General features: G+C 41.4%; 1 protein-coding gene across 1 annotated transcript; it reads left to right on the forward strand.

Annotated features, from left to right (window-relative positions):
- The first annotated feature begins 7,469 nt into the window (after positions 1 to 7,469).
- LOC102718508 (protein ANTAGONIST OF LIKE HETEROCHROMATIN PROTEIN 1-like) lies at positions 7,470 to 9,249 on the forward strand. Its single transcript, XM_040520195.1, has one exon. The coding sequence runs from the start codon at positions 7,545 to 7,547 to the stop codon at positions 8,931 to 8,933; it is 1,389 nt and encodes a 462-aa protein (XP_040376129.1). The 5' UTR covers positions 7,470 to 7,544; the 3' UTR covers positions 8,934 to 9,249.
- Positions 9,250 to 14,337: the final 5,088 nt, after the last annotated feature.

Raw genomic sequence — 14,337 nt, forward strand, 5'->3', positions numbered from 1 at the left:
GATTTCCTTAGCAGGTTTTGAGTCAAAAAGTACCCTTATTAGATTCGTATAAATATTAATAAATCTATATACATATAAAAATATATCTATTGATCCATGAATAAATCTGGGGTCATTGTATGGCTTATTCAGAGAAAAGAAAATGAAACAAAATATTTGCATATAAAAATATTTTGTAAATAAAACTTCTATATATGTTCTTAGGGATCTAAAAGCTATGGCTGAAAAATAAAGTTCAAAAAAGAAAATCATAAGATCACATTTAAATTTAAAATTAAAAAAATTAAATTTTAGTTTATAAGAATAAGTAAAAGTAAAAAGATGAGTAGCGTATGACCAAAATATCATAATAGGTAACGGAGAGGATATTCCAGCAAGTGGATTATGTGGGCATGTGCAAATTCTGTGTCCATGCCTTTCGTATGAAACATGAGTTTAGTGTGGCCCAGCGTTGGCTGTTTGGACGGAGAAGAGCAGAAGGCAGTTCCGCGCGACCGCTATATTTTCGTCGGAATTCAGCGTCCTCCCTGCAGATTTCCCCCCTTTGTTCCAAATAGCACTACGGCCCCAAATTCAAAGATACTTCTCCAATTTCAGACGAGGCGAGAAAGCGACCGAAGCAGGAGTTAGCTAGCACTAGTGACTGCTGTGTATTCGCGAGACAAAACCGGCAACTCTTGCGCCCCGCTGCAACAACCAGGGCCTATTCGGTTTTTGGAAGAAATGCGGCTAGAATCTTATAGCGATTAAGTCGTTTTTTTTGCGCGAAAAATCCGATAAAATTTCAGTGTCCCGAAGGAGCCTCGATGCGAGACCACTTGGTTACCGCATCAACCAGCCGTCCAATCTTCGCACGCCCGCTGGTGCGCTTTGCTACGGGTGCTCCCGTGTCACCGGCAGTACTACGTACGGCCGAGGCTTGTGAAGCCATCGACCGATCGATCGATAGCGATTGGGATTGAAAGCTGAGACTGCATGCATTACGGCCGGTCTCGATCGATGCTGCTGCACTTGGCTTCGCTTGTGAACGATCAGGCCGGTGAATTGACTGGCTTTCTCAGTTTTTTCGAATCAACGACAGCACACAGATACACAAGCTCCATCTCGTTGGACAGGCAAGAACGCGAGATGTATCACGCGTGCATGTGTTTGCCTGCACCGACCATCGCAGTAAGTCCCGTCTTTCATCTTCTGGCTATATTTACATGTTAAATTTTAAATTTTCAACATTTACAAAGTTGATTTTGAGGGGTTTTTTTAATCATAGTTTACTTTTTAGCATTGACTTTTAACTCGCTATAGATATATATAAAAGTTTTTATTCACAAATTATTTTCTATTTGCATATTGATTAACTTTTTCCTTCAAAAAGCAGACTGTCCCATTGCATTAGGATTCAAATCCAACGGCTATTTGTCTAACATTTGGATCAGAAATTTAAATGGATATATTTTTTAAACTACTAAACAAAACAATATATTTCGTATGAAAATTTTCTCTGCTAAGAGTGTCTCATCTAATAGTTATAGGGTGTAGTTTAATTTAGTAGTTTATACGTTAAATAGCTATCATAGAAACTAGATAACCCCCTGATCCTAAATCTTGGCCATCTCAAACACCAACTAGTTATTTGGCCAAAATTTAGAACTCAAGATTTCATAGCGTCTTTAAGAGAATGTATAAATTTTGACTCTCTAAATCTTAATTTAGCCATCCATGTTAAAAGATTTTGTCACTAAATTGATGTACACTGTAACAAACTTTATATCCTCACTCTCTAAGTCTTAACAGTCGAGAGAATGACTCGTGTACCTAACCATGTAGAACCCACAGCTGCAGATAGTAGTCCTGTTGTGTGGCCATGTGGGGTGACTTGCCATATCTGGCCATTAAGAAGTTATGTTAAGTTATTTAAATAGCATGCAAATTAAATATACAGTCTCTTGAAGGATATTTTTTCAGTACAATTACTAAAATTTGGTATGTTAAGTCAAATAACTAGTCTATTGGAGATGTTTTCAGCTTCTAGATACCGATGATTATTTGTACATGCGGTTAGTATAAGAAGGACACACAGACTCATCGACAAAACCAACAAGCGACACTTATAGCATCAACGAAAAAAATTATCAAATACTTATCTATACTAAATTCTAGCAGTTATATTAAAAAATGATCACCCATATGACTTGTTATGTCATCTGAAATAACTAAAATTGCCCCTCAATAACCAAATTTAGCAAATCTATTTTACACCAAGCTGAATGGCTATCCATGGGTCCTATAAGGATGAAGAGAGTATACAGAGAGTATGTCGAAGATGTTGGAGTCTGCAAAATTTAAATAGTGTTAACTAGCTGTTATTGTTTATAGAGTGGAGGAGAGTACGTTGAAATGCAGTCGATTTAAACATATAATTTTTTACATAGATGACTGAGATTTAGAGAAACATATTTTAGTCAATGCTCTTAGTATGTACGCACGACAGACCACGGTACCAAATAGACCTCTCTCCGAGATCGATTGACCAATATAGCTATTCACTTCCCTTTCTCTTTGGTCAGTGGCCGATCGAGCTGGGTCCGTGTTCTTAGTGACGATGTGGTGACGTGGAGATGATGTCTACATACTACCGTACGACGACGACGGCGTAATAAAGTATGGTAGACCCAATATATATACAGGGTGTAGGGGGTGATCGTGTGTATATTTATAGTATTTGTAAATAGAATTTTTATATATGTATTTTTATCGGTCTAAAAATAAAAGTCTTAGAATACACTTCCGGAAAAAAATCCATGTTAAAAATTTAAAATTTAGCTTATAAGTATAAATATAAGTAAAAATATAGTACGATAGCATTTTTTTCTAATATATATACATGACGATAGATATATAGAAACTAAAAGCACGCATGCCTAGCTTAGGGCACGTACAAAGGTGCTTATTAGCCGACTCTCTTGATCGTCATATAAACAAATTTGGTAACGTGGATGAAAGAGAGAAAATGAGAGAGAAAAACTGTTGTCATGCATGACAACGGCTTAGAGTTAACTCTTAGCATTTATTAAAAAAACTTTCTTGCAGGAGTATGTATAAAAAGGAAACTAGCATAATAAAAAATATTTTATTGCATTAATGTAAAAACTAGACCTGACTCTATCTTTGTACTATCATTATAAAATTGAATTTTTTTACTGGCGTGGCTTGATATATAGCCCATAATGAACTGTAACATTGAACATGCCCTTAATTCATCAACAACGACATGCTGAATTCAACCCGAATTTAAGCACGCCTGTACGATGGAATGGAATCTATATGCATGCATGACTGCGTGGCGTTCCGACCAGCAAGATGGATAATATCCACCGGCCCGCCGTTGCACCGACCAGCGCTGCGGTGCAACGGTCGTCTCGTCGCCGCCGTTCAAGTTCGGGCGGCCGGCGGCGGGACTGGCTTTCATCACGCCCAGTAGTACTGCAGATGCGTTCGTGCTAGCGGATGCCGGTCATTACGTAATGCTGCATCAATTCGACTACCATCGTCCTTCTGTTCCTAAATGTTTAACGTTGTTGACTTGTTTAACATCGTTGACTTTTTTAAATAAATATTTGACTATCTCTCTTATTCATTTTTTTAAATATAAAAAACTATATATATGCATAAAAGTATATTTAACAATAAATGAAATAATATAAAAATAATTAATAATTATGTAATTTTTTTAAATAAGACGAATAGTCAAACGTTTATAAAAAAGTCAATGGCATCAAACATTTTGGGAAGAGGAGTATATTATAATACTTGTTTCGATTTTTATTATGTTTAATGCGGTTGATTTTTTATAAATGTTCAACTAATCAAATTGTTAACAGAAAAATTATCATTTATATTTGTTGATTTATTACAGCTTTGCAAGTACTCTAAATCGTTTATGCTTATCCTTATATGTCAAAATTTGAAATTTTAATATTAAATTTAGAGTTAATTTTAAGATTTTTTCAGCAAAGTTTATTTTTTATCATTGACTTTTAGATCGATATATATATATATATATAATTCATCCATAAATTATTTTCCAATCGTCACTTAGAGTTTAGTGCATCATCACCGTCAAAGTATACATAACCTACTCTGCCAGATTCAACGGTGACTCCAACTGAACAACTGAACAGTGGATACACCATCCTCTCCCTCCATCGTCTAAAGGCCCCAACAAAATACGAAAAAGGGCAAGTGCAATCTCGTGAAGCCAAACCAGTAGTAGTACACTAGTACTAGTACGTACAAGTACTCCACACGGTCGCAGGCGGAGACGACGACGACGAAACGCACCCGGACAGCGACGCGAAGCGAAGCGAGGACGGCAGGCAGGCCAGAGGCATCGACGAGAGCCGCTGCACTGCACACCGCGTTGGCGTGCTTTTCGGCCTCGTGCAACACAACACAGCACAAAAGCCACGCCACATCACCCCACCACACGTCACGCGGTCGGCCTCCCTGCCCCCCTCCCCCTACCCCTCCCCGCGTAGGCGTAGGCACCGTCGCTTTCCCACCCCCCGTCCTTTTCCTTTCTTTTTTGCTTGCAACTGGTCAATCAAACATCCCGAGGAGTACTGCTGCTAATCCATTCGGACCATTCCATTCCGTTCGCGCCCACCAAACCATCCACGATTCGCCTGCGTCTGCGTCGCGGCTCCTCCCGCGACACCGCACCGCGGCGCCGTAGCATAACGCGCGTCCCAGGTGGCAACTCTAGATAAAAGATAAAAATATTAATTGGTTTTATAGAATAAGTAATGAAATTAGTCCCTACAAAATTTAAAATTGATATTTTAAAAAATATAAATGAGACAATAAACTTCTTTATAATCTTTTTTTAAAATATATCGTCTAACTGTTTAAAAAAACATCCACTTAAAAGTGGTAATAAATATTTGTAGAAAAAATACATACAAAATTCCATGCCATTTTGTTATTCCACCCTGCCAATTCAACACGGAGTGACTATAGTGAGCCGTTTTCTATAATTCTAGCATTCCGTTTATGTTTATATATCAAAATTTAAATTTTTACTACTAAATTTATTTTAGGGTATTATCCCTTATGTTTATTTTTCAACTTTTAACTTTTAAATCGCTAAATATACTGTCAATCGCCCTCTAGCACGAGGTCCATACGAGGCAAACCACTGAACTGGCCGAATTTAGTGAGTTCCTAAACAGCCGCGACAGTACTAGCGCTACATGGCCATATGTAGTACTCCTTCCGTTCCAAAATAAACCAATTTTTCATTTTTTATCTTCAATTTTTGATTCTTCGTCTTATTCAAAAATTTTTTACGATTGATATTTTTATTTTTATTAGATGATAAATCATAAATAGTACTTTACGTGTGACTAATTTTTTTTCTAATTTTCTGAAAAATTTTTAAATAAGAAACGTTGGATACGAAAACCGAAGAATTAGTTTTTTTTGAACAGAGGGAGTATGTGCCTGGATGCAGCAGGCAGCCGTTGCAGACTGCAAATCCTGGGCTCCTGGCTGGCTGGCTGGCTGGAACCAAACCCTACGAAACTTGCCATTCGTAGCAGAGATGCATCATGCACATACGCCGCCAGCCCACGCTCTCTAGGTAAGCTCCAGCTGCCATCTCGGGTGTTGTTTAGATTTAGAAAATTTTGGGAAGAAGTGTCACATCAAATGTTTGACCGGATATCGGAAGAGGTTTTGGACACGAATGGAAAAACGAATTTCACGGCTAGCGTAGAAACCGCGAGACGAATCTTTTGAGCCTAATTAATCCGTCATTAGCACACGTTGGTTACTGTAGCACTTATGGCTAATCATAGGATAATTAGTCTCAAAAGATTCGTGTCAAGATTTCTCCATAACTATGTAATTAGTTTTTTGATTCATCTATATTTAATGCTTTATTTAGGTGTCCAAAAATTTGATGTGAGGTTTTTAGAATTTTTTTTTAAGAACTAAACAAGGCCTTCTTGTTATGGAACATGAACATCCCATTCGCAGCCACCAACCATCAAGATGTGATTACATTTGTGGTGGAAAAAAAATGGCAGCACGGCATTAAGTTGGTGCTCCCTATGTTGGGATCCTTATCTGCGTTTATATGGAATGCTTGGAAGATATTTGAATGCTTCAAAAATGATAACGTTTGGGGGAAGGGGGGGGGGGGAGGCAATGTATAAGTTATTATATTTTATCGGTAAACTTTTTATACATGTGTTTATAGTAATCAAAAATAAATATAAAAAAATAAGATACAATCCTAAAGTAAATCAAAGTTTGAATTTTAATTTATAAGCATAAATTTAAGGAAAAAAGATAGGGAGCTTAATATCTCCAAACCAGGTGGAAATATTGAAAGTGCCATTATGTGCCGTGAATGTGGACATGAAGTGGTATGTATCCAGATGCTCTGCCTCAAAACATACAAAAATGACAAGTGAAGCATTAATTGCTTACTGAAAAAACCAGCTTTCCCTTAATTTTTCAATGAAAGGAAGGAAAGCATAAAAGAAAACAATATGAATTGCAAGATGTTTAACTAACAGACTTTTAGTTTGTACACAACGGATAGAAATTTACTAATAGGCCTACTCACAAGTCGGATCATATTTCACTCACCACTTCCGACGTTAAACACGGACACATATGTACACGATAATAGCCCATCATGCACATGGTTTTAACTCACAATAGATGATTGCGCGCGAAGGCCCCCTCCCACCCGTGCCGCATTTAACTCCTTCTTGCCGTGCCGACCACGTTACCTCATGAAACATGTGAATGCACGGCAAGATTTTACTACAAACCCATGCATCGTCTATAAAAATGGCGCGAACTATTACACGAGCTAAACTAGTGTCAAAATAACTAGTTTAGCTCATGTAATATATTTAAACAAATATATACATTTCGCAAGACACGTCGGGTCGATAGTCGCCGTAGCCTAAACGTTGGGGGGTCAATCCATCCATGTGCAATTTTATTACCCGGTAAAATAAAACGCCAAATCCCAACCGGCACAGGCACGCGGCATTTGAATATATTTTGCAGCATAGAATAATACGGAATCAGAGCTTCACAGCAGAGTACGGCGCTCGTGTGTACAACACCGGGGTGAGCAAAGCAAACGACGAAACAAGACAAAAAAACACAAAAAGAATCTCGGCCACTGCCAGGTGGGCCCAGGAGGAGGCGGCGGCACCACCATCGGTGACGCCATCGCATCGCGTCGCCCTCCCCTCACTCGGTTTCTCCGTTCTCCCTAGCCGCGTGAGCCGCGGTTGCATCCCATCCATTCCATCGCTCGCTCGCTCGCTCTTCCGCCCGCCTTCCTCTTCCTCCTCGCCGCGCTTCCGCGTGGGGCCCACCTCGCGCCCCCCGTTACCTATATATAAGCCCCACTCCCCGGCCGTCTCCTTCCTCCTTCCAAGTCCAAGGCATAGCTCTCGTCGGAGATCTTGAGGTCGCGGCTCGATCGCTAGCTAGCTACCAGCTGTACAGTCTGTAGGATGAGCTCGCTCACGGCGGCGCAGTTCCGGTCGCTGTTCGAGATGGTGGGTGGCGGGGAGGACATGTCGTCGTTTCTGTTTGGTAATCTGGTGGGGGACGAGACACCGGCGGCGGGGGAGGTGGAGGTTCCGGTGGTGGGGACCGTGGGGTTCGGGAAGAGGGCGTGGGAGGAGGGGGAGGGGGTGGGGGCGGAGGCGGGAGCGGCGAAGAGGCAGCGGTCGCCGACGAGCTCGAGAGAGAATAGCAGCGGGAGCAATGAGGGGGGAGGGCAGGAGGAGGGGTCGGAGGCGGCGGGGAGGGTTGGAGGCGGTGGTGGTGGGCGCCGGCTGTGGGTGAAGGAGAGGGACCATGAGTGGTGGGACATGGTGAGCAGCCCGGAGTACCCGGACGAGGAGTTCAGGAAGGGGTTCCGCATGTCGAAGGCCACGTTCGAGATGGTGTGCGAGCAGCTGGCCGCCGCCGTCGCCAAGGAGGACACCATGCTCCGCGCCGCCATCCCGGTGCGCCAGCGGGTCGCCGTCTGCGTGTGGCGCCTCGCCACGGGGGAGCCGCTGCGGCTGGTGTCCAAGCGCTTCGGCCTCGGGATCTCCACCTGCCACAAGCTCGTCCTCGAGGTGTGCGCCGCGATGAAGGCCATGGTCATGCCCAAGGTGGTGCGGTGGCCGGAGGGCGCCGACGCGGCGGCCATCGCCGCGGAGTTCGAGAGGATCTCTGGCATCTCCGGCGTCGTCGGCGCCATCTACACCACCCACATCCCCATCATCGCGCCCAAGTCCAACGTCGCCTCCTACTACAACCGCCGCCACACGGAGCGCAACCAGAAGACCTCCTACTCCATGACCGTCCAGTGCGTCGTCGACTCCGCCGGTGCCTTTACCGACGTCTGCATCGGCTGGCCGGGCTCCAACTCCGACGAGGAGGTGCTCGAGAAGTCGGCGCTCTACCTGCACCGCGGCGTGCCCGGCCTCATCCAGGGCCAGAACCAGTGGGTGGTCGGCGGCGGCAGTTTCCCCCTCATGGACTGGATGCTCGTGCCCTACACCCACCAGAACCTCACGTGGGCGCAGCACATGTTCAACGAGAGGGCCGCCGGCGTGCGCGCCGTCGCCCGCGACGCCTTCCGCCGCCTCAAGGCGCGGTGGGGCTGCCTCCAGAAGCGCACCGAGGTGAAGCTGCTCGACCTCCCCACCGTCCTCGGCGCCTGCTGCGTCCTCCACAACATCTGCGAGCGCAGCGGCGACGTCGTCGACCCCGACAACGCCTTCGAGCTCTTCGACGACGACATGGTCGCCGAGAACGCCGTCCGCTCCCCCGCCGCCGCGCACGCCCGCGACGCCATCGCCCACAACCTCCTCCACAGCGGCGCCGGCGCATCGTCCTTCTTCTAATCCAGCAAGCATCCATCGCCTTCCTCCCTTGGTCCGATCAACAGCGAGACCAAACAAACAACCCAACCAAAAAAAAAAAAGATTCATATTTTAGGTTAATTAGGAGCTGCTCCATTTTTTGTCGGAAATGGAGCAGCGAACAGTTCCTAGTCTCAAACTCAAAGCAAACATTAGTTTCTCGTTTTGGATTTTCGATTGATTTGGTTCTTTTTAGATCTGGAGAGATTGTTTTGATGGGGTTGTAATTACCTTCATAATCTTGTATCCCCCAGACTATATATATCAATTAATCAAACAATGAAAATTTTCATTTTTTGCCAAATGAAATGGATCAGATTCTCCTTTTACTCTTCGTGTGGGCTCTTGCTTTGGTTGATCGTGGCTCATGGAGATCTTTGAATTGACCAAAGTCAGAGCAAGAATAATCATCCATCTGCTTCTTTGTTTAATGAGAATTCCTTATGATTCAGCTTGCCGTATTAGGAGGCAACGTGCCACTCATGGCCATACTAATGATCTCTCTACTTGATAGTTAGGGATGGATTTGGAAATCAATTAAGAGAAAAAAAATTAGTGAGAGCACAACCTGGCAATGCTGTAGTAGCTAGCCTGTAGCTGCTTTCTATCTACTGCCTTGACTAATTACGCCCCAGATTGCAACTACTAGGAGGATAAGGATGTTCACAGCTTGTTACCATATTAGAGAATACTAATTACTGCGGGCTCCACGGTGATTACACACTTGCTACTCTAGACGATCGATCTCGATCTCTCTCTCTCTCTGTTTGATGAAAATGGAAAGGAGTTATGTTCAGATAATTGGAAAGTTGAGACTCGAGTTTGAAATTTGAAAACACAATCCTTGCGGGGAAAATATTTTCAATACAACTGTTAACACTGGAGATTAATTGCAGGCCAAATCTGAATTGACAACGTGTTATTGCGATTTCACTGTACCCAGACAATTTGTCACTGACGGTGTCTTAAAACAGAGCTTACCAGGAGAATTAGACCTGAAGCTGTGCTGTCGTGAAGAAACGAGACAGTTTAGGTTTAAGCATGACTCTCTCATGTGACTCAAATCTACAGATGTGGATTCATTAATTCACACACACACAAAAAGAACCGCAGTAAAGCCATGTGGATGCAGTATGTTGAGACCCTGAGAAATCCGTTGACCGGATTATATATACGGGTTGACCTCACTATGAAACTAAGGCCATTTTTAGATGGCAAAAAATTTTAGAGAAAGGGTCACATGGAACGTTTGACCGAATGTCGAAAGTAGTTTTTGGACATGAATGAAAAAAAGAATTTCACAGCTCGGCTGGAAACCGCCTGACGAATTTTTTTAGCTTAATTAAGCCGTCCTTGGCGCATGTTGGTTAGTGTAACACTTATCACTAATTATGTAGTAATTAGGCTCAAACGATTCATCTTGAGATTTCTCCATAACTGGACAATTAATTTTTTGTTTCTTCTATATATATAATGCTCCATTTAAATATCCAAAAATTTGATATGATGTTTTTAATAAACTTTTTAGAACAAAACTAAGACCTAAAGCAAACGTCAGTTTTATCACTGATCTGTGCTGCTACTGAAGGGCGATGGTTTGGCTTACTTGTGGAAAAACCAAACAACATATTTATAAATAAAAAAAATATTTGCGAATAAAATTTTATACGTGTATTTTGAGATATCTAAAAACCAAGGCTAAAAAACAAATTATAATTAAAAAAATACGGAGTTGATATCTGTATGGAGACTAGTACCAGCAGTAGATCAGTAGTGGATTTCGCTTCAGACTTCGGATCATGGTTAGGTGTACAAGGTTATGTGCAGTACTACTGCTGAGAGGAAAAACGAAAGCGTTGTGTTCTCCCCTGAGGGCAGATTTGGAGGCATACCACAGCCGAGGAAACCGTGCCGACCAAGATGCGTATGAACTCGCGATCAACGTCTTTTTTCTTTTGGAAATTAGTAGTATTGTTACTTGCACTAAAGAAGACGACGTTGACGACCTTGACTCCCATCGTTTCGATTAGAAAATCTAAAAAGTGTCATTGACAAACGTCTAAGTATAAGAAATGCTATTGATGAATATGGGTTATAAGAAATACCATCTTACAAACAAATTTGTCTGAAAAATGTTCATCGTCGTTAGGGTTATTTTGACGGTACCCTAACGGCAATGACATTTGTCAAATAAATTCGTTTGTATGATGACATTTCTTAGAACTTATATTCGTCAATAGCATTTCTTAGTGTTTGTCAATGGTATTTGTTACATTTTCTCTTTCGGGTTATGTTTGGACTTATTTGCCATGTATAATGATAGTGATGAATTTTAAAAAGGTCCCTCTGCTATGAATAACAAACAACAAGAGGAAAAGACAAACGGGAGACAAAAAGATAGAGAACCATTATTATTTGAGGCAATTATCACTGTTTCGATCTAATACTGATTTTACCCATTTTTTAGGGTTTTTATTTTTACCCATGTTTTTTTTAACTCAATCAACAACTTGCCTCTCTTTTAGATGGAGTATATTAATGATGTTAAGTTAGTCGTTAAAATACCATTTTACTCTTTGTCGGTAATTTTATTTTTATCCTTGTGTTCTTAACCGTGCTTCTTTGATGTATATGTACTGCCGTGATTTAGAATAGAGAGAAAAACAACAAATGATAAAAGATATAAGGATAAAATTGTTCACATGAAAGTGGATACAAAAGCATATATGAATGATTAAAACAACGAGGAAAGATTATTACAACTAACCATTCATCTCACAAAACCTACTGTATCGGTCTCCCCTGTCTTGCAAACGTGAGAGTGAAACCCGAGGTCTCACCCACTGTATTTTATAGGCTGAAAACCCTATACAAAACAAAAGGGCTCCTAGGGAGAAACCCTAACTCAGATGAATTTACAGACCCACAGATCTGATCTCTACGACCTTGTAGAACCAGCCACGTCAGCCGGCCACACGGAGGGCCACAAGAATCCTCTCCCTCCATAGAGGATCCCCCTCGGCTGGCAGCCTCCTCCGTGGGGTCCACTTGGCAGACGAGCATGCTTGGGCCGCGCTCTCATTCGCCAACTGGGCCGGTGGCCTCCGCCTTGGGCTGGGCTGCACGGGCCCAGTGGCCTGCCTTGCACGCGCGGCGCTAGCCTCCCGTGCGACTGGGCCGCCAAGCCTGCCAGGCCGTCCAGTCGCGGGCCGCCTCCTCGCGCGCGCACGTGCGCTTGCTACTGTACTGCTGGCAGGTGCCGTGCTGAACCGATTCCTGTTGCTTGGGCCATGTCCCCCGCTAGCCCATGATGTCCACACAAACTAATCCAAATGACGATTTTTTTTAAAAATTATTTATTAAATAATTTACAAATTTAATTTTACATTTCAAAAAAATCACAAAACTAACTTGTGGAAATGTGACGTGGCAAACGGCCACTCGATCACGACGAACGGCCGGAAACGGCGGCATGGCAAATTTTGCATTTAGGCCCTCTCCACCCTTTATAATAAGGACGGAGAGGGCCTAAATGTAAAATTTGTCGTGCCATTCAGAAATTTTATGATTTAACCGTGGCTTGATACATATATGTATAATATATGAGATTGTTTAATTAATAGTACTACTTGGCTTAGTGGTCACTATCCCCCTCTTCTATTAGGAGACCTAGAGTTAAATTCTCGCAAGAGCATATTTTTTATTTCTTTTTTTTTCTGCCAGGTCTCGAAGACCAAAAGATTAATTAAATATCACTGTCATGCTTAGCTACTGCCCTACTACTAGTAGCAAGTTTATACACTGTTAATTTGGGGCAAGCTAAGACACGATGCGGCGGCATTTTTGTGGGAATATTTTGTCCGTCCGTGATCGATCGATCGATGATATATATGCTCATATAGATATATGATGCATCCAAGTAAGTATATATCCAGCTAGATCATGATAAGCATGCATGTGGTACGTGCACTTTGCACTTAACCTACATAAAGATATGCTTCTCTTGGTATATATCCCAGCGTTCCGTGTTTCTCGACCCTCTCACGCGTAGGATATGATGCATGGAATGGTGGATTAGCGCGTATGATTGATTGAGTATTAGCTAAAAATACTTTAAAAATAAATTGATGTGATTTTTAAGCAAATTTTCTGTAGAAAAAAAATACTATCTTTTAGTTGTTTGGATGGTCATAAGTGTTCTTTTTCTCAGATTTTACTTGCATGCCATTTGAATTTTTAAATGGTATATTTTATATAAAATATTTTTTTATAGAATTTCATCATCTCATATTTCTATAATAGATTTTCAACCTTATAATAGTTAATTTTATTATTTATATTATTAAATAACTGAAAAGAATCAAACAATTTTTTATCCTTGATCAACAAAATAACGTAACCCAACCCTAGTACTGGCTATAACGCTAGGAGTTGTCTTTAGCCAAAAAAGGGCAGCTGATCGTGATGTTAGCCGTCCGTTTTTGGTTACGTACTTAATTTGATGTGCATCCCTCTAGCTATCATATATCCTCCATCAATCAGCTCTAGCAAGCTGGATCACATCGACGCCAAGGGATCAATATATTCTCTTTAAGTTAACATTTATAAGTTTAACTTTTTTCTAAAATTCGCATAGGATTTATACAAAGTTTGGATCCTACGGGCTTACGGGCTTAGAGCGTGAGTCTTAGCTGTCATGAACCTGGTTCCGCTCTACGTTGGTATATATAGGCTTGAACCCTAACTGTTCTGAGCCTTGTTCTTTTCCTTTCTAATTATATATGGATTTTTGTTGGTATGTTTATCAATCTTCTAAACCCAACATGTTCTGATCAAAAGAATCCTATATAAATTGTTTTTATGATACATTCTGAAAATAAAAGTGCTCCTACCTTAAATTTAAATTAAATTTAAATAGTTATCATAAAATCAGATCTCGTGATAAAAGAAAAAATCTAACATAATGCTATAGCTATGTACGGCGAAGTGTGAAGCCGGCGGGGACAAGATATAAGTCGGCGAAAAAAGAAATATATGATCTAGCTATAGCCTATAAAACACTACTAGCTTGAGTAAGCTGTAAGCATGCACATTGATCTTATCTAGCTTCGTCTTCTTTCGCCCGTCAGCTTGCTCCAATAATTCAGTTCTTCTCCACAGTTGATTAATTAATCCGCCGAAGAATCATATATCGTCAGGAATAAGATGGATCATGGCATCATGCATGCGTGCTATATCTTGCTACCAATATGCGTTGTTTCGTGTTTTCACTTGTACTTATATAAGCCAAAAAAATAGTTTTTTAATTTTAAATTTAGAATTGATTTTGGAAGTTTTTTTAACTGAAGTTTATTTTCCAACATTGACTTTTGAATCGCTAAGAATA

The sequence above is a fragment of the Oryza brachyantha genome, chromosome 1 (genome assembly GCF_000231095.2).
Source record: "Oryza brachyantha chromosome 1, ObraRS2, whole genome shotgun sequence".
NCBI classification, from domain to species: Eukaryota; Viridiplantae; Streptophyta; class Magnoliopsida; order Poales; family Poaceae; genus Oryza; species Oryza brachyantha.